Consider the following 24,303-nt stretch of genomic DNA (forward strand, 5'->3'; position numbering starts at 1 on the left):
AAATCATAATAAATTCACAGACACCCTAAAACTCACCACCAGATATGGTCCTGTCCACCAGAAAGACAAGATCCAGCCTCACCCACCAGAACACAGGCACCAGTCCCCTCCACCAGGAAGCCTACACAACCCACTGAACCAACCTTACCCACTGGGGGCAGACACCAAAAACAATGGGAACTACAAAACTGCAGCCTGCAAAAATGAGACCCCAGTTAAGAAAGTTAAGCAAAATGAGAAGACAGAGAAATACACAGTAGATGAAGGAGCAAAGTAAAAACTCACCAGACCAAACAAATGAAGAGGAAATAGGCAGTCTACCTGTAAAAGAATTCAGAGTAATGATAGTAAACATGATCCAAAATCTTGGAAATAGAATGGAGAAAACACAAGAAATGCTTAACAAGGACCTAGAAGAACTAAAGAGCAAACAAACAATGATGAATACAGTAAATGAAATTAAAAATTCTCTAGAAGGAATGAATAGCAGAATAACTGAGGCAGAAGAACGGATAAGTGACCAGGAAGATAAAATAGTGGAAATAACTACCACAGAGCAAAATAAAGAAAAAAGAATGAAAAGAACTGAGGACAGTCTCAGAGACCTCTGGGACAACATCAAATGCACCACCATTCGAATTATAGGGGTCCCAGAAGAAGAACAGAAAAAGAAAGGGACTGAGAAAATATTTGAAGAGATTATAGTTGAAAACTTCCCTAACATGCGAAAGGAAATAGTCAATCAAGTCCAGGAAGCACAGAGAGTCGCATACAGGATAAATCCAGGAAGAAACATGCCAAGACACATATTAATCAAACTATCAAAAATTAAACACAAAGAAAAAATATTAAAAGCAGCAAGGGAAAAGCAACAAATAACATACAAGGGAATCCCCATAAGGTTAACAGCTGATCTTTCAGCAGAAACTCTGCAAGCCAGAAGGGAGTGGCAGGACATATTAAAAGTGATTAAAGGGAAAAACCTACAACCAAGATTACCCAGCAAGCATCTCATTCAGATTCGATGGAGAAATTAAAACCTTTACAGACAAGCAAAAGCTAAGAGAAATCAGCACCACCAAACCAGCTTTACAACAAATGCTAAAGGAACTTCTCTACGCAGGAAACACAAGAGAAGAAAAAGACCTACAATAACAAACCCAAAACAATTAAGAAAATTGTAATAGGAACATACATATCGATAACTACGTTAACTGTAAATGGATTAAATGGCCCAACCAAAAGACATAGACTGGTTAAATTGATACAAAAACAAGGCCCGTATATATGCTGTCTACAAGAGACCCACTTCAGACCTAGGGACACATACAGACTGAAAGTGAGGGGATGGAAAAAGATATTCCATGCAAATGGAAATCAAAAGAAGGCTGGAGTAGCAATTCTCATATCAGACAAAATAGACTTTAAAATAAAGACTATTACAAGAGACAAAGAAGGACACTACATAATGACCAAGGGGTCAATCCAAGAAGAAGATATAACAATTTTAAATACTTAAGCACCCACCATAGGAGCACCTCAATACATAAGGCAAATGCTAAAAGCCATAAAAGGGGAAATCGACAGTAACAAAATCATAGTAGGGGACTTTAACACCCCACTTTCACCAATGGACAGATCATCCAAAATGAAAATAAATAGGGAAACATAAGCTTTAAATGACACATTAAACAAGATGGACATAATTGATATTTAAAGACATTCCATCCAAAAACAACAGAATACACTTTCTTCTCAAGTGCTCATGGAACATTCTTCAGGATAGATCATATCTTGGGTCACAAATCAAGCCTTGGTAAATTTAAGAAAATTGAAATCATATCAACACATATCACAACTCTACGAGACTAGATATCAATTACAGGAAAAAAAACTGTAAAAAATACAAACACATGGAGGCTAAACAATATACTACTAAATAACCAAGAGATCACTGAAGAAATCAAAGAGGAAATCAAAAAATACCTAGAAACAAATGAGAATGAAAACACGACAACCCAAAATCTATACGATGCAGCAAAAGCAGTTCTAAGAGGGAAGTTTATAGCAATACAATCCTACCTCAAGAAACAAGAAACATCTCAAATAAACAACCTAACCTTACACCTAAAGCAATCAGAGAAAGAACAAAAAAACCCCAGAATTGGCAGAAGGAAAGAAATCATAAAAATCAGATCAGAAATAAATGAAAAAGAAATGAAGGAAACAATAGCAAAGCTCAATAAAACTAAAAGCTGGTTCTTTGAGAGGATAAACAAAATTGATAAACCATTAGCCAGACTCATCAAGAAAAAAGGGAAAAGACTTAAATCAACAGAATTAGAAATGAAAAGGGAGAAGTAAGAACAGACACTGCAGAAATACAAAAGATCATGAGAGATTACTACAAGCAACTCTATGCCAATAAAATGGACAACTTGGAAGAAATGGACAAATTCTTAGAAAAGCACAACCTTCTGAGACTGAACCAGGAAGAAATAGAAGATATAAACAGACCAATCACAAGCACTGAAATTGAAATTGTGATTAAAAATCTTCCAACAAACAAAAGCCCAGGACCAGATGGCCTCCCAGTTGAATTCTATCAAACATTTAGAGAAGAGCTTACACCTATCCTTCTCAAACTCTTCCAAAATATAGCAGAGGGAGGAACACTCCCAAACTCATTCTACGAGGCCACCATCACCCTGATACCAAAACCAAACAAAGATGTCACAAAGAAAGAAAACTATAGGCCAATATCACTGATGAACATAGATGCAAAAATCCTCAACAAAAGACTAGTAAACAGAATCCAGCAGCACATTAAAAGGATCAAACACTGTGATCAACTGGGGTTTATCCGGGGAATGCAAGGATTCTTCAATATAGGCAAATCAATCAATGTGATACACCATATTAAGAACCTAAAGGATAAAAACCATATGATCATCTCAATAGATGCAGAAAAAGCTTTTGACAAAATTCAACACCCATTTAGGATAAAAACCCTCCAGAAAGTAGGCATAGAGGGAACTTACGTCAACATAATAAAGTCCATATATGACAAACCCACAGCCAACATCATCCTCAATGGTGAAAAACTGAAACCACTTCCACTACGATAAGGAACAAGACAAGGTTCCCCACTCTCACCACTATTATTCAACATAGTTTTGGAAGTTTTAGCCACAGCAATCAGAGAAGAAAAAGAAATAAAAGGAATCCAAATTGTGAAAGAAGAGGTAAAACTGTCAAAGTTTGCAGATGACATGATACTATACATAGAGAATCCTAATGATGCTATCAGAAAACTACTAGAGCTAATCAATGAATTTGGTAATGTAGCAGGATACAAAATTAATGCACAGAAATCTCTTACATTCCTATACACTAATGATGAAACATCTGAAAGAGAAATTAAGGAAACACTCCCATTTACCATTGCAACAAAAAGAATAAAATACCTAGGAATAAACCTACCTAAGGAGACAAAAGACCTGTATGCAGAAAACTATAAGACACTGATGAAAGAAATTAAAGATGATACAAACAGATGGAGAGATATACCATGTTCTTGGATTGGAAAAATCAATACCGTGAAAATGATTATACTACCCAAAGCAATCTACAGATTCAATGCAATCCCTATCAAACTACCAATGGCATTTTTCACAGAACTAGAATAAAAAATATCACAATTTGTATGGAAACACAAAAGACCCCGAATAGCCAAAACAATCTTGAGAAAGAAAAACGGAGCTGGAGGAATCAGGCTCTCTGACTTCAGACTATACTACAAAGCTACAGCAATCAAGACAGTACTGTACTGGCACAAAAACAGAAAGATAGATCAATGGAACAGGATAGAAAGCCCAGAGATAAACCCACACACATATGGTCACCTTATCTTTGATAAAGAAGGCAAGAATATACAATGGAGGGCTTCCCTGGTGGCGCAGTGGTTGAGAGTCCGCCTGCCGATGCAGGGGAAATGGGTTCGTGCCCCGGTCTGGGAAGATCCCACATGCCGCGGAGCGGCTGGGCCCGTGAGCAATGGCCGCTGGGCCTGTGCGTCCGGAGCCTGTGCTCTGCAACGGGAGAGGCCACAACAGTGAGAGGCCCACAGACCGCAAAAAAAAAAAAAAAAAAAAGAATATACAATGGAGAAAAGACAGCCTCTTCAATAAGTGGTGCTGGGAAAACTGGACAGCTACATGTAAAAGAATGAAATTAGAACACTCCCTAACACCATACACAAAAATAAACTCAAAATGGATTAAAGGCCTAAATGTAAGGCCAGACACTATAAAACTCTTAGAGGAAAACATAGGCAGAATACTCTATGACATAAACCACAGCAAGATCCTTTGTGACTCACCTCCTAGAGAAATGGAAATAAAAACAAAAATAAACAAATGGGACCCCAAAATTAAAAAATAAATAAATAAAAATGAACGGGACCTAATGAAACTTAAAAGCTTTTGCATAGCAAAGGAAACCATAAAAAAGACGAAAAGACAACCCTCAGAATGGGAGAAAATATTTGCAAATGAAGCAACTGACAAAGGATTAATCTCCAAAATATACAAGCAGCTCATGCAGCTCAATATAAAAAAAAACAGACATTAGCCCCCTTCAGGCTGAGTTCTCGCCGCCAGCCCCAGTCCTCTCCCTGCGCTCTGACCGAAGCCCGAGCCTCAGCTTCCAGCGCTGCGCGCCCCAGCGGGCGAACAGACAAGCCTCTAGGGCTGGTGAGTGCCGCTCGGCACCGATCCTCTGTGTGGGGATCTCTCCGCTTTGCCCTACCCAGGGGACTTCCGGGTAAGATGGCGGAAGAGTAAGGCGCGGAGATCGCCTTCCTCCCCACGGATGCACCGGAGGTGCAGCTGCGCGTGGAACGGCTCCTGCAGAGCACCTGCTGAACGCTGGCGGAGGACCCCGGACCTCCCAAAAGGCTCGCCCCGCACTCCGTGCCCCTCCCTCCCGCCCAGCCTGAGTGAGCCAGAGTCCCTGAAGAGGCTGCTCCTTTAACCCTGTCCTGTCTGAGCGAAGAACAGACGCCCTCCGGCGACCTACACGCAGAGGCGGGGCCAAATCCAAAGCTGAGACCCAGGAGCTGTGAGAACAAAGAAGAGAAAGGGAAACCTCTCCCAGCAGCCTCAGAAGCAGCGGATTAAAGCTCCACAATCAACTTGATGTACCCTGCATCTGTGGAATACAGGAATAGACAACACATCATCCCAAATTGAGGAGCCCGGAGTCAGTGCTGTGCCTCTGAGGTGGGAGAGCCAACTTCAGGACACTGGTCCACAAGAGACCTCCCAGCTCCACATAATATCAAATGGCAAAAATCTTCCAGAGATCTCCATCTCAACACCAGCACCCAGCTTCACTCAACGACCAGCAAGCTACAGTGCTGGACACCCTAAGCCAAACAACTAGCAAGACAGGAACACAACGCCACCCATTAGCAGAGAGGTGGCCTAAACTCATAAAAAGTCCACAGACACCCCAAAACACACCACCAGACATGGACCTGCCCACCAGAAAGACAAGATCCAGCCTCATCCACCAGAACACAGGCACTAGTCCCCTCCACCAGGAAGCCTACACAACCCACTAAACCAACCTTAGCCACTGGGGACAGACACCAAAAACAACGGGAACTACGAACCTGCAGCCTGCAAAAAGGAGACCCCAAACACAGTAACATAAGCAAAATGAGAAGACAGAAAAACACACAGCAGGAGAAGGAGCAAGATAAAAACCCACCAGATCTAACAAATGAAGAGGTAATAGGCAGTCTACCTGAAAAAGAATTCAGAATAATGATGGTAAAGATGATCCAAGATTCTATTTCCCAGATCCAAAATCTTGGAAATAGAATAGACAAAATGCAAGAAACAGTTAACAAGGACCTAGAAGAACTAAAGATGAATCAAGCATCGATTAAAAACACAATACATGAAATAAAAAATACTCTAGACGGGATCAATAGCAGAATAACTGAGGCAGAAGAACGGATAAGTGAGGTGGAAGATAAAATAGTGGAAATAACTGCTGCAGAGCAAAATAAAGAAAAAAGAATGAAAAGAACAGAGGACAGTCTCAGAGACCTCTGGGACAACATTAAACGCACCAACATTTGAATTATAGGGGTTCCAGAAGAAGAAGAGAAAAAGAAAGGGACTGAGAAAATATTTGAAGAGATTATAGTTGAAAACTTCCCTAATATGGGAAAGGAAATAGTTAATCAAGTCCAGGAGGCACAGAGAGTCCCATACAGAATAAATCCAAGGAGAAATACGCCAAGACACATATTAATCAAACTGTCAAAAATTAAACACAAAGAAATCATATTAAAAGCAGCAAGGCAAAAACAACAAATAACACACAAGGGAATCCCCATCAGGATAACAGCTGATCTCTCAGCAGAAACTCTACAAGCCAGAAGGGAGTGGCAGGACATAATTAAAGTGATGAAGGAGAAAAACCTGCAACCAAGATTACTCTACCCAGCAAGGATCTCATTCAGATTTGATGGAGAAATTAAAACCTTTACAGACAAGCAAAAGCTGAGAGAGTTCAGCACCACCAAACCAGCTTTACAACAAATGCTAAAGGAACTTCTCTAGGCAAGAAACACAACAGAAGTAAAAGACCTACAATAACGAGCCTAAAACAATTAAGAAAATGGGAATAGGAACATACATATCGATAATTACCTTAAATGTAAATGGACTAAATGCTCCCACCAAAAGATACAGATTGGCTGAATGGATACAAAAACAAGACCCATATATATGCTGTCTACAAGAGACCCACTTCAGACCTAGAGACACATACAGACTGAAAGTAAGGGGATGGAAAAAGATATTCCATGCAAATGGAAACCAAAAGAAAGCTGGAGTAGCAATTCTCATATCAGACAAAATAAACTTTAAAATAAAGACTACTAGAAGAGACAAAGAAGGACACTACATAATGATCAAGGGATCGATCCAAGAAGAAAATATAACAATTGTAAATATTTATGCACCAAACATAGGAGCACCTCAATACATAAGGCAAATACTAACAGCCATAAAAGGAGAAATCGACAGTAACACACTCATAGTAGGGGACTTTAACACCCCACTTTCACCAATGGACAGATCATCCAAAATGAAAATAAATAAGGAAACACAAGCTTTAAATGATACATTAAACAACATGGACTTAATTGATATTTATAGGACATTCCATCCAAAAACAACAGAATACACATTTTTCTCAAGTGCTCATGGAACATTCTCCAGGATAGATCATATCTTGGGTCACAAATCAAGCCTTGGTAAATTTAAGAAAATTGAAATTGTATCAAGTATCTTTTCCGACCACAATGCTATGAGACTAGATATCAATTACAGGAAAAGAGCTGTAAAAAATACAAACACATGGAGGCTAAACAATACACTACTCAATAACGAAGTGATCACTGAAGAAATCAAAGAGGAAATTAAAAAATACCTAGAAACAAATGACAATGGAGACACAACGACCCAAAACCTATGGGATGCAGCAAAAGCAGTTCTAAGAGGGAAGTTTATAGCAATACAATCCCACCTTAAGAAACAGGAAACATCTCGAATAAACAACCTAACCTTGCACCTAAAGCAATTAGAGAAAGAAGAACAAAAACATCCCAAAGTTAGCAGAAGGAAAGAAATCATAAAAATCAGATCAGAAATAAATGAAAAAGAAATGAAGGAAACGATAGCAAAGATCAATAAAACTAAAAGCTGGTTCTTTGAGAAGATAAACAAAATTGATAAACCATTAGCCAGACTCATCAAGAAAAAAAGGGAGAAGACTCAAATCAATAGAATTAGAAATGAAAAAGGAGAAGTAACAACTGACACTGCAGAAATACAAAAGATCATGAGAGATTACTACAAGCAACTCTATGCCAATAAAATGGACAACCTGGAAAAAATGGACAAATTCTTAGAAATGCACAACCTGCCAAGACTGAATCAGGAAGAAATAGAAAATATGAACAGACCAATCACAAGCACTGAAATTGAAACTGTGATAAAAAATCTTCCAACAAACAAAAGCCCAGGACCAGATGGCTTCACAGGCGAATTCTATCAAGCATTTAGAGAAGAGCTAACACCTATCCTTCTCAAACTCTTCCAAAATATAACAGAGGGAGGAACACTCCCAAACTCATTCTACGAGGCCACCATCACCTTGATACCAAAACCAGACAAGGATGTCTCAAAGAAAGAAAACTACAGGCCAATATCACTGATGAACATAGATGCAAAAATCCTCAACAAAATACTAGCAAACAGAATCCAACAGCACATTAAAAGGATCATACACCATGATCAAGTGGGGTTTATTCCAGGAATGCAAGGATTCTTCAATATACGCAAATCAATCAACGTGATACACCATATTAACAAATTGAAGGAGAAAAACCATATGATCATCTCAATCGATGCAGAGAAAGCTTTCGACAAACTTCAACACCCATTTATGATAAAAACCCTGCAGAAAGTAGGCATAGAGGGAACTTTCCTCAACATAATAAAGGCCATATATGACAAACCCACAGCCAGCATCGTCCTCAATGGTGAAAAACTGAAACCATTTCCACTAAGATCAGGAACAAGACAAGGTTGCCCACTTTCACCACTCTTATTCAACATAGTTTTGGAAGTTTTAGCCACAGCAATCAGAGAAGAAAAGGAAATAAAAGGAATCCAAATCGGAAAAGAAGAAGTAAAGCTGTCACTGTTTGCAGATGACATGATACTATACATAGAGAATCCTAAAGATGCTACCAGAAAACTACTAGAGCTAATCAATGAATTTGGTAATGTAGCAGGATACAAAATTAATGCACAGAAATCTCTGGCATTCCTATATACTAATGATGAAAAATCTGAAAGTGAAATCAAGGAAACACTCCCATTTACCACTGCAACAAAAAGAATAAAATATCTAGGAATAAACCTACCTAAGAAGACAAAAGACCTGTATGCAGAAAATTATAAGACACTGATGAAAGAAATTAAAGATGATACAAATAGATGGAGAGATGTACCATGTTCTTGGATTGGAAGAATCAACATTGTGAAAATGACTCTACTACCCAAAGCAATCTACAGATTCAATGCAATCCCTATCAAACTACCACTGGCATTTTTCACAGAACTAGAGCAAAAAATTTCACAATTTGTATGGAAACACAAAAGACCCCGAATAGCCAAAGCAATCTTGAGAACGAAAAATGGAGCTGGAGGAATCACGCTCCCTGACTTCAGACTATACTACAAAGCTACAGTAATCAAGACAGTACTGTACTGGCACAAAAACAGAAATACAGATCAATGGAACAGGATAGAAAGCCCAGAGTTAAACCCACGGACATATGGTCACCTTATCTTTGATAAAGGAGGCAGGAATGTACAGTGGAGAAAGGACAGTCTCTTCAATAAGTGGTGCTGGGAAAACTGGATAGGGACATGTAAAAGTATGAGATTAGATCACTCCCTAACACCATACACAAAAATAAGCTCAAAATGGATTAAAGACCTAAATGTAAGGCCAGACACTATCAAACTCTTAGAGGAAAACATAGGCAGAACACTCTATGACATAAATCACAGCAAGATCCTTTTTGACCCACCTCCTAGAGAAATGGAAATAAAGACAAAAATAAACACATGGGACCTAATGAAACTTCAAAGCTTTTGCACAGCAAAGGAAACCATAAACAAGACCAAAAGACAACCCTCAGAATGGGAGAAAATATTTGCAAATGAAGCAACTGACAAAGGATTAATCTCCAAAATTTATAAGCAGCTCATGCAGCTCAATAACAAAAAAACAAACAACCCAATCCAAAAATGGGCAGAAGACTTAAATAGACATTTCTCCACAGAAGATATACAGACTGCCAACAAACACATGAAAGGATGCTCAACATCTTTACTCATTAGAGAAATGCAAATCAAAACTACAATGAGATATCATCTCACACCAGTCAGAATGGCCATCATCAAAAAATCTAGAAACAATAAATGCTGGAGAGGGTGTGGAGAAAAGGGAACACTCTTGCACTGCTGGTGGGAATGTGAATTGGTACAGCCACTATGGAGAACGGTATGGAGGTTCCTTAAAAAACTACAAATAGAAGTACCATATGACCCAGCAATCCCACTACTGGGCATATACCCTGAGAAAACCATAATTCAAAAAGAGACATGTACCAAAATGTTCGTAGCAGCCCTATTTACAATAGCCCGGAGATGGAAACAACCTAAGTGTCCATCATCGGATGAATGGATAAAGAAGATGTGGCACATATATACAATGGAATATTACTCAGCCATAAAAAGAAATGAAATTGAGCTATTTGTAATGAGGTGGATAGACCTAGAGTCTGTCATACAGAGTGAAGTAAGTCAGAAAGAGAAAGACAAATACTGTATGCTAACACATATATATGGAATTTAAGAAAAAAAATGTCATGAAGAACATAGGGGTAAGACAGGAATAAAGACACAGACCTACTAGAGAATGGAGTTGAGGATATGGGGAGGGGGAAGGGTAAGCTGTGACAAAGCGAAAGAGAGGCATGGACATATATACACTACCAAACGTAAGGTAGATAGCTAGTGGGAAGCAGCCGCATAGCTCATGGAGATCAGCTCGGTGCTTTGTGACTGCCTGGAGGGGTGGGATAGGGAGGGTGGGAGGGAGACGCAAAAGGGAGGGGATATGGAAACATATGTATATGTATAACTGATTAAATTTGTTATAAAGCAAAAAAAAAAATAAATAAATAAATAAAAACAAACAACCCAATCCAAAGATGGGCAAAGACCTAAACAGACATTTCTCCAAAGAAGATATATAGATTGCCAACAAACACATCAAAGGATGCTCAACATCACTAATCATGAGCGAAATGTAAATCAAAACTACAATGAGGTATCACCTCACACCAGTCAGAATGGACATCATCAAAAAATCTACAAACAATAAATGCTGGAGAGGGTGTGGAGAAAAGGGAACCCTCTTGCACTATTGGTGGGAATGTAAATTGGTACGGCTACTATGGAGAAGAGTATGGAGGTTCCCTAAAAAACTAAAAACAGAACTACCATACAACCCAGCAATCCCACTACTGGGCATATACCCTGAGAAAACCATAATTCAGAAAGAGTCATGTACCACAGTGTTCACTGCAGCACTATTTACAACAGCCATGACGTGGAAGCAACCTAAGTGTCCATCGACAGATGAATGGATAAAGAAGATGTGACATATATATACAATGGAATATTACTCAGCCATAAAAAGAAACGAATTGAGTTATTTGAAATGAGATGGATGGACCTAGAGTCTGTCATACAAAGTGAAAATAAATCAGAAAGAGAAAAATAAATACCGTATGCTGACACATATATATTGAATCTAAAAAAAAAAAAGTGGTTCTGAAGAACTTAGGGGCAGGACAGGAACAAAGACGCAGATGTAGAGAATGGACTTGAGGACACGGGAAGGGGGAAGGGTAAGCTGGGACGAAGTGAGAGAGTGGCACTGACATATATACACTACCAAATGTAAACCAGATAGTGGGAAGCAGCTGCATAGCACAGGGAGATCAGCTGTGGGCTTTGTGACCACTTAGAGGGGGGGATAGGGAGAGTGGGAGGGAGAGAGACACAAGAGGGAGGAGATATGGTGATATATGTATATGTATAGCTGATTCACTTTGTTATACAGCAGAAACTAACACAACATCGTAAAGCAATTATACTCCAATAAAGATGTTAATAAATAAATAAATAAATAAATAAACTGTGGTACATTCATACTCTGGTATACAACTCAACAATAAAAAGGAATGAACTACTGACATACACAGCCATCTAGATGATGCAGAGAATTGTGCTGAGTGAAAAAAAGCCAATCCAAAAGGGACATATTGTGTATATAATCTATATAACATGTATGTAATTTATATAACTGGATTGAAATGACAAAATTATAGAAAGAACAGATTAGTGATTGCCAGCAGTTGGGGACAGGAGGGAAGTAGGTGTGGCTATAAAATGGCCAGATGAGGAATCCTTATTGTGATAGAAATGTTCTGGCGTTTTGCTGTATCCCTATCAGTATCCTGGTTGTGGTACTGTATTATAGCTCTGTAAGATATTACCATTGGGGAAAAAATAATTTTAAAATGTCAACCCCCTGACCCAATCCTATCAAACAACACACTAGAGATTGGGAGCACAGAATACCTCGTTCTTAACAAGCTTTAGGAGATTCCTATGTACCTGAAATTGGAAAACCACTGCTATATATCAAGTATGTTCCACATGTTCACAAGTTCTCACCAACACTGCAAGTTCCCACTGACTAAGTTACCATCATATTCCAGCCCAGCCTCCTGAGATCTATGGAGTCCCCGAGGTTGGAGTGTGGGATTTCCCCAGACTCTCTCATACATCCTTCAACAGCTTGCTCTCCCTCTGCTCCTACAGAGTGCCACTCCCATAGCCATTGTCTGAGGACTTTGCTAATATATTCTTCAGGAGATAACTTTACTTACATAGTATTGGAAGGAAGCCCTTGCCATACCCACTAAGCATGTCCACCAACAGGAACACAAAACCAGACTTAATCCTTTTCTCTGAATACCGAGGATTTTCCTTTTCATCCAAAAGACCACCAGGCTCACCCTGTGTAATAGCCAATTTCCCAAAACTTGTCCTCAAATTCCATAAAATTAAATAAAAAATATATCTGGTAAAGATGTGAAATTTTTGTTAACTATGAAAGTGACACAAGAACGAAAAAATGTTTTAAATTATTAGAATTAAAAGTCATGATTGTTTGTATCAAGGAACAAGAGATTATGCAAATACTTTCAAATGATAAAATAATCTCACACTTCATTTTTTGAATGCACTCACTCAGATTCAAGTTCACCAAGACACAATCAGACATTTTTATTCAAACTGTCTTCCCAAGTACTTTACGGTCTCTTAACCTGGCACTGTATATGTTTCAGGTGAATTATGAAGACAGAACAAGTCTAGGACTTCAAAGATAATATGCAAAGCAGATAGTGCTTTGACTAGAAACTTATAACTAGTGTGGATTTTTACATTGTTAGACATGAGGAAGAAGATTTTGGGCAATTGTCAGGATTCTTTTTTCTTTTTGTGTATTAAAAATATTTGTATTTAAGCATATTTAAATGTTTAACCTATAGACCAACAGCTAAACTCGACTGGTGTGTGTGACAGGGTGAAACTGATACAAAATTAATATTTTGGAGGGGACATTTTGGCATCTACTTAGAGAACGCCAAACTAAAGTAATTAGGGATAGATCTCCATGCCTTTCCTCAAATGCTGTGACTGCAAAACATAGCATTGGAGTGAATTCCTGGTGTGTTTTTCCCAAGTGACCCCTTCATTCAATAAATACTTATAGTACCAAGCACTGTTCTAGGTGTTGAAATACAGTGGTAACCAAACAGACGAGACTTCCTGCCTTACTGGGACTTACAGACTAGTGGTGTTAGAAAGCTTCCCCAGAATGTCACTGTGGATATCACAAAGATATATTCTTTTTTTTTTTTTTTTTTTTTTTTTGTGGTACGCGGGCCTCTCACTGTTGTGGCCTCTCCCGTTGCGGAGCACAGGCTCCAGACGCGCAGGCTCAGTGGCCATGGCTCACGGGCCCAGCCGCTCCACGGCATGTGGGATCTTCCCGGACTGGGGCACGAACCCGCGTCCCCTGCATCGGCAGGCAGACTCCCAACCACTGCGCCACCAGGGAAGCCCACAAAGATATATTCTTAACTCAGATCCCAGCTATGCCACTTAGGAGATGTGTGACCTTGAGAAAGTCATTACTTCTCCATGCCTCAGTTTTAGGGAAAATACATATTTGCCTCACTGTGTTGTGTTGGTTAAGTGAGGTAATATAATGGAAGTACCTTGAAAGTCCCTGCCATGTTAAGGCTGCTGGATACATGTTATTTAACTTCTGTATTAGCATGTTTTAAATGCAGAGCCTCTTTCAGAGAGATCGGGGACCAATACAAATTGTCAAAAGTAAGGTGTTTTTTTTTTTTTTAACTACGAGAGTGGCACAGCCCATTCTCACTGATGCTTCAAACATCCCAAGCACCTAAAAAGTGCCCCCTTTGAGTGAGATTTGCTTGTCTTATGCCCCAGGCATGAACTCCAGGGCTTTCATGATAATAGATCTGCCTCACTCTTCCTAAAATTAGGCAGCACTTATCTTGGAGATATCCATGAGACTGTCACGGGCCACTCAGGAAGGCATGTTACTAGAGAGCCCATCACATCAAGAAGTCTAAGTAGGGAATTCCTTGGTGGTCTAGTGATTAGGACTCCACGCTTTTGCTGCCGAGGGCAAGGGTTCAATCCCTGCTTGGGGAACTAAGATCCTGTAAGCCGCACAGCGTGGCAGAAAAAAAAAAAACAAACAAAAAAAACAGTCTAAGTAAATTTTCTCCATCCAAGTCCTGTGACACACAGAAGAGTCACTGGCTATTAAAAACTCTCAGACATCGGTCATACACACCAACATCAAATAAAAGACAACCAGCTAAACCCATCTGTCAATAATCATAATGAAATCAATTCCAGTTCTCTGCAGGCTTTGAATACTCTAGACAGTCTGCATACCTTTAGGCTTTGAGGTTTTAAGACCTTTAAACCTTTCTCACCTGTTGTACTAGAATATCTCCGATTCGGTTGATGACGAAATTCCTGTCGTTGCCAATACAGGATTCTTGCCTTCGCTCCTTCATACTATAGAAGAAATGCCTGTGGATTTCAAGTAACTCATCTAAACAGGGGAAGATTTTATCCACCGTGCTGTGGTCAAGCTGCAGCTCCTCCTTCATCCCTTTCCTGAAGATCTCGGACATGATGAACAGGGTCTGGATGTGATGCATTTCTGTCTGCATTAGCTCTGAAACAGGTGAGCAGAAACAAGCTTTAAAAACACAAGTGTCCTCTGATGTTAACTAGACTTACTGTGGTGACCATTTTGCAATACAGACAATTATTAAGTTGTACACCTGAAACTAATATAATGTTGTATGTCAATTATACCTCATTTTTAAAAAATGTATCCCTATTGACATAAATTAGTAGCTAAACACTGTATGTTACACAAATAAAATAAAAAGAGGGAATGTTTAGGAATAATAATATTCTTCTACTGTTGAAGTCAGCATTAATTAAACATTTAATGTAAGCTCAAAATATTAAACTATTCTCTTTTTTCCTGACATTATATGAGGATATGTATAAGTCAAGTCCAAGATGTAAGAATCCAATGTATCAAACTTTCATAATATAACCAGCTAACATCTTTAGGTATCTTCAGTTGGGCACCAGGTTTTATTTTCCCCTGAATGCTCTATAAAATGTAACTTAGTTTACCTCTTTTCTTTCTTTTTCCTTCTTTCATTTTTTTTTTGTGTGTGTTTTGTATTGAGTAGGAGCACAATTAATTTGGTGAATTATGTTGAATTAAATATAATAAAGTTCCTCAATGCATACAACAGTAGGTCCTTTCTATTATTGGATCTGTCTCTGAAATTCCATTTTCTCCAGGAGAAAACAATGTGTCATGATCAAGGGACATCATCAAGAAAGTGAAAAGACAACCCATACAATGGGAGAAAATATTTGCAAATATTTGATATTTGATAAGGTATTTGATAAGGGACTTGAGTCCAGAATATATAAAGAACACTTATGACTCAACAACAACAAAAAAAACCCACTTCAAAATAGGCCGAAGATTTGAATATATGTTTCTCTAAAGAGATATACCAATGGCCAATGTGCACATGAAAAGATGCACAACATCATTAGCCATCAGGGAAATACAAACCAAAACCACAATGAGGCACCACTTTACACACACTACAATAATTGTAAGTTAAAGGATGAACAATAAAGAAGCCTTGGTAAGATGTGGAGAAACTGAAACCCTTATACATTGCTGGTGTGAATGTAAAATGGTACAGCTGCTTTGGAAAACAGGCAGTTCTTCAAAAGGTTAAACATAAAGTACCATGTGACCCCCACAGTGGTCAACCCAAAATGACCATCAAGTCATGATTAGATGAACAAAGTGTAGTATATCTATACAATGAAATATTACTCAGCCACAAAAAGGAATAGAGTGCTGATTTCTATTACAGCATGGGTGAACCTTGAAAACAATATGTTAAGTGAAAGAAGCCAGGCCCAAAAAACTAAATATTGTAATGTTCACAGGGACATATTCATAGGGACAGAAAGTAGATTAGTGGTTGCCAGGTACTGGTGGGAGGGGACAAAGGGGAGTGACTGCTAATGGGCACAGGGTTTCTTTCTGGAGTGATGAAAATGCTCTGGAATTAAACAGTGGTTGATGGTTGCACAACTTTATAAATATACTAAAACTTTACAAATATACTACAATATAGATTATACACTGTAAAGGGGTGAATTTTATATCTCAATTTTTTGTAACTATATCTCAATTTTACAAATGCATCATGAGAGAAAACAATAATTCACAATTTGTAGGAGCATCAGAAGTACAAGTTCTAGATCAATGAGTATCTCCAAACTCATGTACATGTTTTGAAAAAGAACACAAAACATCAGCCAAGGAGGATAAACAAATTTAAATGTAGCTTTGTTTATTATTTTATCATAAACAAAACTCTAATTGGGAACTGACTAACTTTAAATTATTATTATTAATTATTGTATCCTACCATATTTTTAATACCTACTCCATACTAAGCATCTACCATACCCGTTAATCCATTTATCTATTATGACCCCCAAAATAGGAATGATTTTCCCTATCTTTAAAAGAGAGACATGAAGAAAAGAGGTGAAGGATTTTCCCTAGAACACAAGACTTTCTGACCCTGAGGCCATGCTGTGAACTACACGACATGATAATTCATCCCACATGGGTGAGATTATTTTTAATAATATATGAAATCAAGAAATAAATGAAGAAAAATTACAGTATAATATAAATTAGTGAGAAATACTAAAGGGGACAGCACCACTCTTTCCAAGGTAGCTCCCACCTGCACAGCCCTAGATGCCAGCACACTACACATCGGCTCCTCTGGTCTACATAACCACCACTTCACACAGGAGAAAAGTGGCCATCGTCGCCACCGGACTTTGCGGCCCATGCTTTGTACACACAGGATTAGCAAAAACTAAGAGTTAATCTCATATTTAAAGTAAGGTATCTTCTTGGAACCACGTTTTAGCATCTACTTCATACTTGAAAATTTTTTAAACTTCATTTTTTCCTAACTAGTCTATAATCTAACCTCCCTTAATTCAGACGGCCTTCACCCCAAATAGCATGAAATCGTAAAACCTCCCACAGCTGAATTCCATACTCAGGACTGAGGCACACAATCACACACGGCCCTAAGCCAGGTGCCGCCAGTCCCTCTGCGTCTATGTGAGTCACAGTCTCTGGCTGTGTGCAAGCAAACTACAGGGCCCTGCAGGCAGCAGTCCTGACTACCCTACCTTAAAATATGTGAACAGTCACTGTGATTCATACAACAGAAGAGGTGAAAGAGTAGAGACCATGCCTAAGTAAACTTGAAAAGGGTAGAAGACATAAAATTTGCTTATACCAGGTACAGACAATGCCTCATTTAAGCCTCACAACATTTTAATCATTATCCCCATTTTACAAAAGGAAAAACTGAAGTCCATGTGAGTTAAATATTTTATCTGAGACCAAGTAACTAGGAAATGGTAGAACCGGGATTTGAACCTAGCCTTGAATCCAGGTATGTATGGTTTCAAATGCCATGCACTTTCCTCTGCACCACACTGCTGGAGCCCAGAGAGAATGTTTGAAATGCTTACCAAAAATGACATCCTGTCTTTTGATGACATCCTTCTCCTGCCTACTACAAAATGAGGGGTCCACCGCCAGACTCCAAGATTCTGCTTCAAACCCCTGGGCATCACTGCTGAGGTCACTCCACAGAGACGAATCCACGACATCTAATGTGCGTTGAAGAAAGAAAAGAAAAGCCAGAAGTGGGTGAATACACGTAACACAAACAGACCTTCACAAGTGCCCATGTTTATGGATTCATCACCCTAAAGAAACCTGCTATGAACATAGAAACAATTAAGCCAAAATACTGTGTTAGGCAATTGAAACATCTGAAACCAAACAAGTGAAGTGGTTCAAATCAAGATCGCCCTCATGAAAGCAAAGCAGAATCAGGTATTAAAATAGTGATTGTGTATATGCCAAAAATATATATATATATATTGAAGATTCTTTTGTTTGTTTTTTTTTGACTTGTTCTATTTTAGTTTTATTTTTGGTAACCTGCAGAGTCCACGATGTGCTTACAGAATCTTAAACCCACTGATTTCTTTTGCCCTGGGTTGCTTTGCGCTGTTTACTCAAAACTGAATCTTGTACTTGTCCACTTTATTTGCTCTTTACTTGGCTTGCTGTCCTTAATATAAACATGAATCAGGGTATAAGGCCTCCAGTCACATGTGAGTACAGATTTTTCTGATAGAATTTGACAACACACATATACCCCTTTCAGGAAAACTAAATTCTATTTGTCCAAATGGCACTCCTTAGAGATACTCTAGCTCAGAGAAGTCAAGATGTGATGACAATGGATTTAAAATAAGCGGATTCCTGGGGAAGAGTCCACCCCCTTCTCTCATCACTACTCTCCCTTCATTTGGTTTTCCTTTGCCTATTAATAATGCTAGGATACAACAAGCAATTCCCCAGATTGTCCTATCCAAAAACATGTTTTTTAAAAATGCTTTTATTCTCCTACAAGTAGGAGGCAACATATGGGGATAAATATCTCAGAGATCCAGGCAAGTCCAGTCTTAAGTAACTGAAACATATATTTTTAATGTATGATCCTATACCAATTCATCAATAGCTGTAAAACATTTTTAAAGAAGAACAAGCACATATTTCTTTCTCTTCATGACGTTTATGACATATTCTTTGGGGAATATGTCCCTTTAAAAAGAGGCATCATGTTTCCTTGGTCACTATCTGGGAGTCTCCTCTGTGGCTCAATTTGCATTCTTTTTAATCAGAAGAACCTGTAGCTAAGTGACACCATGAAACAGAATTCTTTTAAAAAGAATAAAAGAAAACGTTTCCATCTTACATCCTTCAGAAAACATTCCTTTCGGCAAATGCTCACAGAAACCCAAGTAAATGCAAAGGCGTCTTCTTCTCACCTTCCATTAAGAAGGAGTCCGTGGAGGGAGGTGAGCCCATGGGCTGGAACAGCTCATCAGACTGAGACTTGCTTCTCCAGGTGCTCCCGTCACTTTCGGACTCCAAGGCTGCCCCTGACCTCCTGAAGCTGGAAGGACAGGGAGAAAAGTCAGCCCCGGCAGCAGCTCTGAGACGTCAAGGTGTAAGACTACACTGAGCCTTACCTTTCCAAGGTGATGCCTGGAACACTTCTGGACAATGGATGGACTTGCCCTGCTGTTTCCTTCCTCCCGGTCGGCAACCCAATAGGCATGGAGGAGGAAGGGTGCAAGGAGAGCCCAGGCGGTGGGACGTCTCTAAATGAAGAATCTGGAAATCAGAATGGATGCTTCATGAGGTTTCCATAGCGGGCAGTAATGCCAACGAGTAAAGATGTCTCTTAAAAGCCAGAAGCTGAACACTCCAATGGCCACTTCTAATGTGTCACAAGCCCAGACTTGAAACTAGTCTCCCTGCCACATCCCAACACCTGCTTCAAATGTCCCTTCTAGTTCACACCCTCCTGGTACCCAGGCTGCAGGCCTGCTTCAGCATATCCGCTTGGAGACTGTGGGTGGCTGGAATTACACAAACAGACAAGAAAATGGAATGGGGAAACACTGGGATTGCTTGCCCATAAACCACCGCGTGTACTCCCTAGAGCCAGCTTTAAATAGATACAAGGTGTTATTAGCACTATTACTAGAACGTACACTGTGTGTATAAATAAGCACACACACACACACACACACAGAGCATGTAAACAGATTGGAACAATGCTGGGGAGTCTGTTCTTTACGGTATAAGAATGTCAGGCAGATGAAACCTTCAAGCCAAGCTGGGCTGTTCTCTCTCACATATGGAAAATGAAATGATGCTTCAGTACCTTTCTGGTCAGTTTGAAATGTTATGGGCATCCACGCATTTACATGTGATGTGTATTAAAAAGTGACTCTCCGAAAATATTTCAATCCTATAATATTATGTGCTTGGCACACACCTTTCTTTTTTTTTGTTTTTTTTGCGGTACGCGGGCCTCCCACCATTGTGGCCTCTCCCATCGCGGAGCACAGGCTCCGGATGTGCAGGCGCAGCGGTCACGGCTCACGGGCCCAGCCGCTCCGCGGCATGCGGGATCCTCCCGGACTGGGGCACGAACCCGCGTCCCCTGCATCGGCAGGCAGACTCCCAACCACTGCCCCACCAGGGAAGCCCGGCACACACCTTTCTTAAGTAAAGGGGAAAAATACTTATATGGAACCCTAAGATATTACAAAGGATTCTACACATGTATGATTTAATGTTATTCCTAAGTTAAGAGGAGGAACAGATGGTATTCTATCAATTCTAAGATGCTTTTAAATTATTTTCATGCTTAACCTTATGAAATTGAGGAGTACATTCCAACTGAGGTCAAAAGGACTTCTGGTGAAGAAGCAGGAGAGTAAACAGTGTCATACTTGTTACTGCCTGCACTAGTTTACCCCTGTGTAACATCACACACAGTCACATGTCACCATTAATTTGCATATTTCATTGACCCCCCCCCCGATTCAAGTGGCTTTTAAAACACTGGTGACACTATGGCAGCACTGAAGTGAAAAGTGACCACAAACTTAAAATGCCTGCCACAAGGCAAGCTATGTAATATTTGAGGCAAAAGAAATTGCAAAATTGCTCACATCAAATCAAAGGATTTTCACTCAGGAGGACAATGGTGTGACTGACCCTTGCGAGCAATGTAAAGACTGTCATGGACTGCCAATTATCTAAGAGAAATTGTTTAAATTTCAACAATGTATTAATTCAAGAAAAAGAGTTCAAGCATATGCACAGAAAACTCAGGTATGCCCTGAAATTTCAACTGCCATCCTAATGCAGCTGATGAGATCACAGCCTCAGGCACGGCTACGAAAAAGTATCAGGTTGCTCTGATAACGAGCAACAGAGACTGATAAGAATCTATAGATTCTCAACTTGAAGACTTTTTCCTAACTTTGTGATTCTTAAGAAGCATATGGTATGTATTGGTCAAGATAAATATGTGCCACTGCTAGGAAAACATAAAATTATGTACATTTAATGTAGTGTTTCTCTTTTCCCCCAAAAGGCTGTTATCAATAGTGCATATTACACTAGTTCACATCTTAAAATTGAGGCGACATCATAATACCTCCTCCATTCAGCCTTCCCTAATATAAAGATCATATAGTACATGTAACGCAAAGGCTAGGAGTCTGCCAGAGTTTATGACATTCTTGACTTCTTTGTATAACTAAAAATTATGCCAATTACACCCAGCATACGCTATGAAAGAAGGAATAATTGGGCAAATGAGAGAACAAAAGGATGGGGTATTTGACATTGGAAAAAATGTGTGTATGTATGAAACTGAAAAAAGTTCTTGCCGTTTTCCACATCACTTACTTCCAAGGATGGTCTGAGGTTTGTTCTTAATATATTTCACTTGGAATTTCTGTAAAGAACATTAGAAACGCAGAAAGTAAGATCAAAGCACCACTGGACTACAAGAATGTCCACAGTTACACAGAACAGGCTTCTTATCTATACCATTTTCTTTGTTATTTTATTTCAAACAGAGGAATTCAAAGCAAAAGACATAAAACACAACAAAGAGAAAAATGTTATGACAATGAGATGAGCAAGTTATAAGGAAGGTGTGCCTCATGAACACGTCTCAGCAAGATCCCAGCTTTAGTAAAAGCCCGATGGAACCGAAAATCTCCAGTTCCTGTGTGCAAACCCAGGCTCAAAAAGGAGTTCTTATCAGCGCTGCCTTTCTCCTATTTGTTCTTTCTGTTCCTGGCTATTCCTCCAGCCTACAGGACACAATGACCTTGAGCACTGAAATGTCATCCTCAACTCTGTGACCTGACACAATGTGTGTTTCAAGTAACACAGAGTTGGGGACTCCATGCTTCCCTCTGAAGGATCATCGTGCTCACTCATGTGCATTTCTGGCATGGCTTTAGAGTGGGAGACAAAGGAACGCAATGATAAATACCTCCATCTACTCAAGCCCACCCCCAAACACAGAGAACATTCCTCTAGTCCAGTGGGACTTACACTGTGGTCCCAGGATCAGCAGCGTCACCTGGGAACATGTTTGAAATGCAAATTCTCAGAATCCACTCAGACCTACTGGATCAGGAATTCTGGGAGTGGGGCCCAGATATCTGTGTTTTAACAGGCCCTCCAGGTGATTCTGATGTGTGCTGATGTTTGCGAATTACTGCTCTAGACTTCATTTACATATGCTCAGGGTTTGCACTGGTAAACCAAGCAGGTCCTGACAGGAAGCCTAACCCACCCACATCATGGAGCGTTCCCTCTACTTCTACAAGTGTATAGTTAACTGAATAGGTATACACTTTGAGCATGTGTTATATTATCACTACAACGACCACTTTAAAAATAAATCTAGACAGTAATAACTAGTAAATCTAAAAACCTAAGCAGATAACATGAAGCAACAAGCTGCATACAAGCATGTAATATTCACACACGACTGAGAGATTACCTTGGTACATGGAGAGGCGGCATCTTTACAGCCCTTATGTACATTTGCATTACAGTCTAGAACAAAAGGAGAAGATAGAAAAGTGTCCATCTTATTTAAGTTAATCTGCAAAGTGAAATGCATACGGCTACATCATGCTTTTAAGGGTCATTATAAAAATAACACATACACATTAAAAATATTTAGAAAACTTAAAAAAGAAAGAAAAATATTTAAATCACATGTAGCCCCACCACTGGAGCAGAACATCTAGTAATGCTTTTTGCATTAAATTCTACTTTGTCTGATAATAACATGGCTACATCTGCTTTCTTTCCCTTAGTTTGTCTAAATACAAGTGTATCCTTTTGCATTCCTCTACTTTAGATCTTTCTGAAAATTAAACCTTTAGATATTTCTTGTCAACAATATAACGCTGTTATTTTCTATAATCCATTCTGACAATCTGTTGTTTGCTTGTTTGTTTTTTGGCCGAGTGGCTTGTGGGATCTTAGTTGCCTGACCAGGGGTCGAAACCAGTCCCTGCAGTGAGAGCATGGAGTCCTAACCACTGGACCGCCAGGGAGTTCCCTCTTTGTCCTTTTTAAATTAATATTTTTAGTTATTTGTATTTTATATACTCTTTTACAATTTATATGGTAATCAGTGCTCTCTTTGGATTATTTTGTCCATCTTATTTTGTGCTTTATATTGCTTTCTTTTCTATTTTTATTCCTCTCTGGCTTTCTTTGGATCAATTAAATATTTTTTCTAATTACTTTCTTAATTTTTACAAGTATGGGACATATTTTTAGCTTAATAATTTTTACCCTAGATATTTTGAAATTCATATTTAACTTAGTAAAATCTGAAATGAATAGCTTTACAGTCCTTCAAACCACACAAGGATATTTGAATATATGAACCTCACTTCCTCTCCCTCTTACGTGTTCATCTTGCTGCTTGAAGCCCAGCGGACAGTATTAATGTTTTACACTGTCAATGTTCTTCATTCTTTCCTGCATCTCCAATCCTTTTTCTGGATTGCTTTCCTTCTGTCTAAAGTACATTCTTTAGAATTTCCTGAAGTTCTGTTGGGGGCACACCCTCTGTAGCCCTTCCTCGGTGTCCTTGGGGGACTGGTTCTAGGAGCCCCTGGGGATGCTCAAGTCCCGTATATAAAATGATGTAGTACAATGAATACAGTCGACTCCCGTATGGGCAGACTTAACTGCCAATCGCACTGTTAATATTTTAGTTTCCTTGGAGAGATTTTTTCCCCTTCTGCACACGGTCTTATCGATTATGAAACCTGAAATCATGCATGACATACACTTCTGTGTCTGCCTGAGAACTCATGTACTACTATATGCCCTATATTAGTAAGGGACTTCTGACATATGGCAACTGCCTGC

General features: G+C 39.2%; 1 protein-coding gene across 10 annotated transcripts in view; it reads right to left on the minus strand.

Annotated features, from left to right (window-relative positions):
• The window catches only part of ARHGEF28 (Rho guanine nucleotide exchange factor 28), a 330,930-nt gene that overhangs the window by 65,660 nt on the left and 240,967 nt on the right, over nucleotides 1-24,303 (minus strand). For all 10 annotated transcript variants that reach the window (XM_082624114.1, XM_082624113.1, XM_082624111.1 and 7 more), the window contains 6 exons: nucleotides 22,910-22,965; nucleotides 21,796-21,844; nucleotides 19,554-19,698; nucleotides 19,350-19,477; nucleotides 17,976-18,116; nucleotides 14,780-15,027 (listed from right to left, as the gene is read on the minus strand). In XM_082624114.1, the coding sequence (XP_082480240.1) occupies nucleotides 14,780-15,027; nucleotides 17,976-18,116; nucleotides 19,350-19,477; nucleotides 19,554-19,698; nucleotides 21,796-21,844; nucleotides 22,910-22,965 (767 nt within the window). The remainder of the gene's footprint in view (nucleotides 1-14,779; nucleotides 15,028-17,975; nucleotides 18,117-19,349; nucleotides 19,478-19,553; nucleotides 19,699-21,795; nucleotides 21,845-22,909; nucleotides 22,966-24,303) is intronic.

The sequence above is a fragment of the Mesoplodon mirus genome (assembly GCF_964341445.2).
Source record: "Mesoplodon mirus genome assembly, chromosome: 5".
Lineage (NCBI taxonomy): Eukaryota > Metazoa > Chordata > Mammalia > Artiodactyla > Ziphiidae > Mesoplodon > Mesoplodon mirus.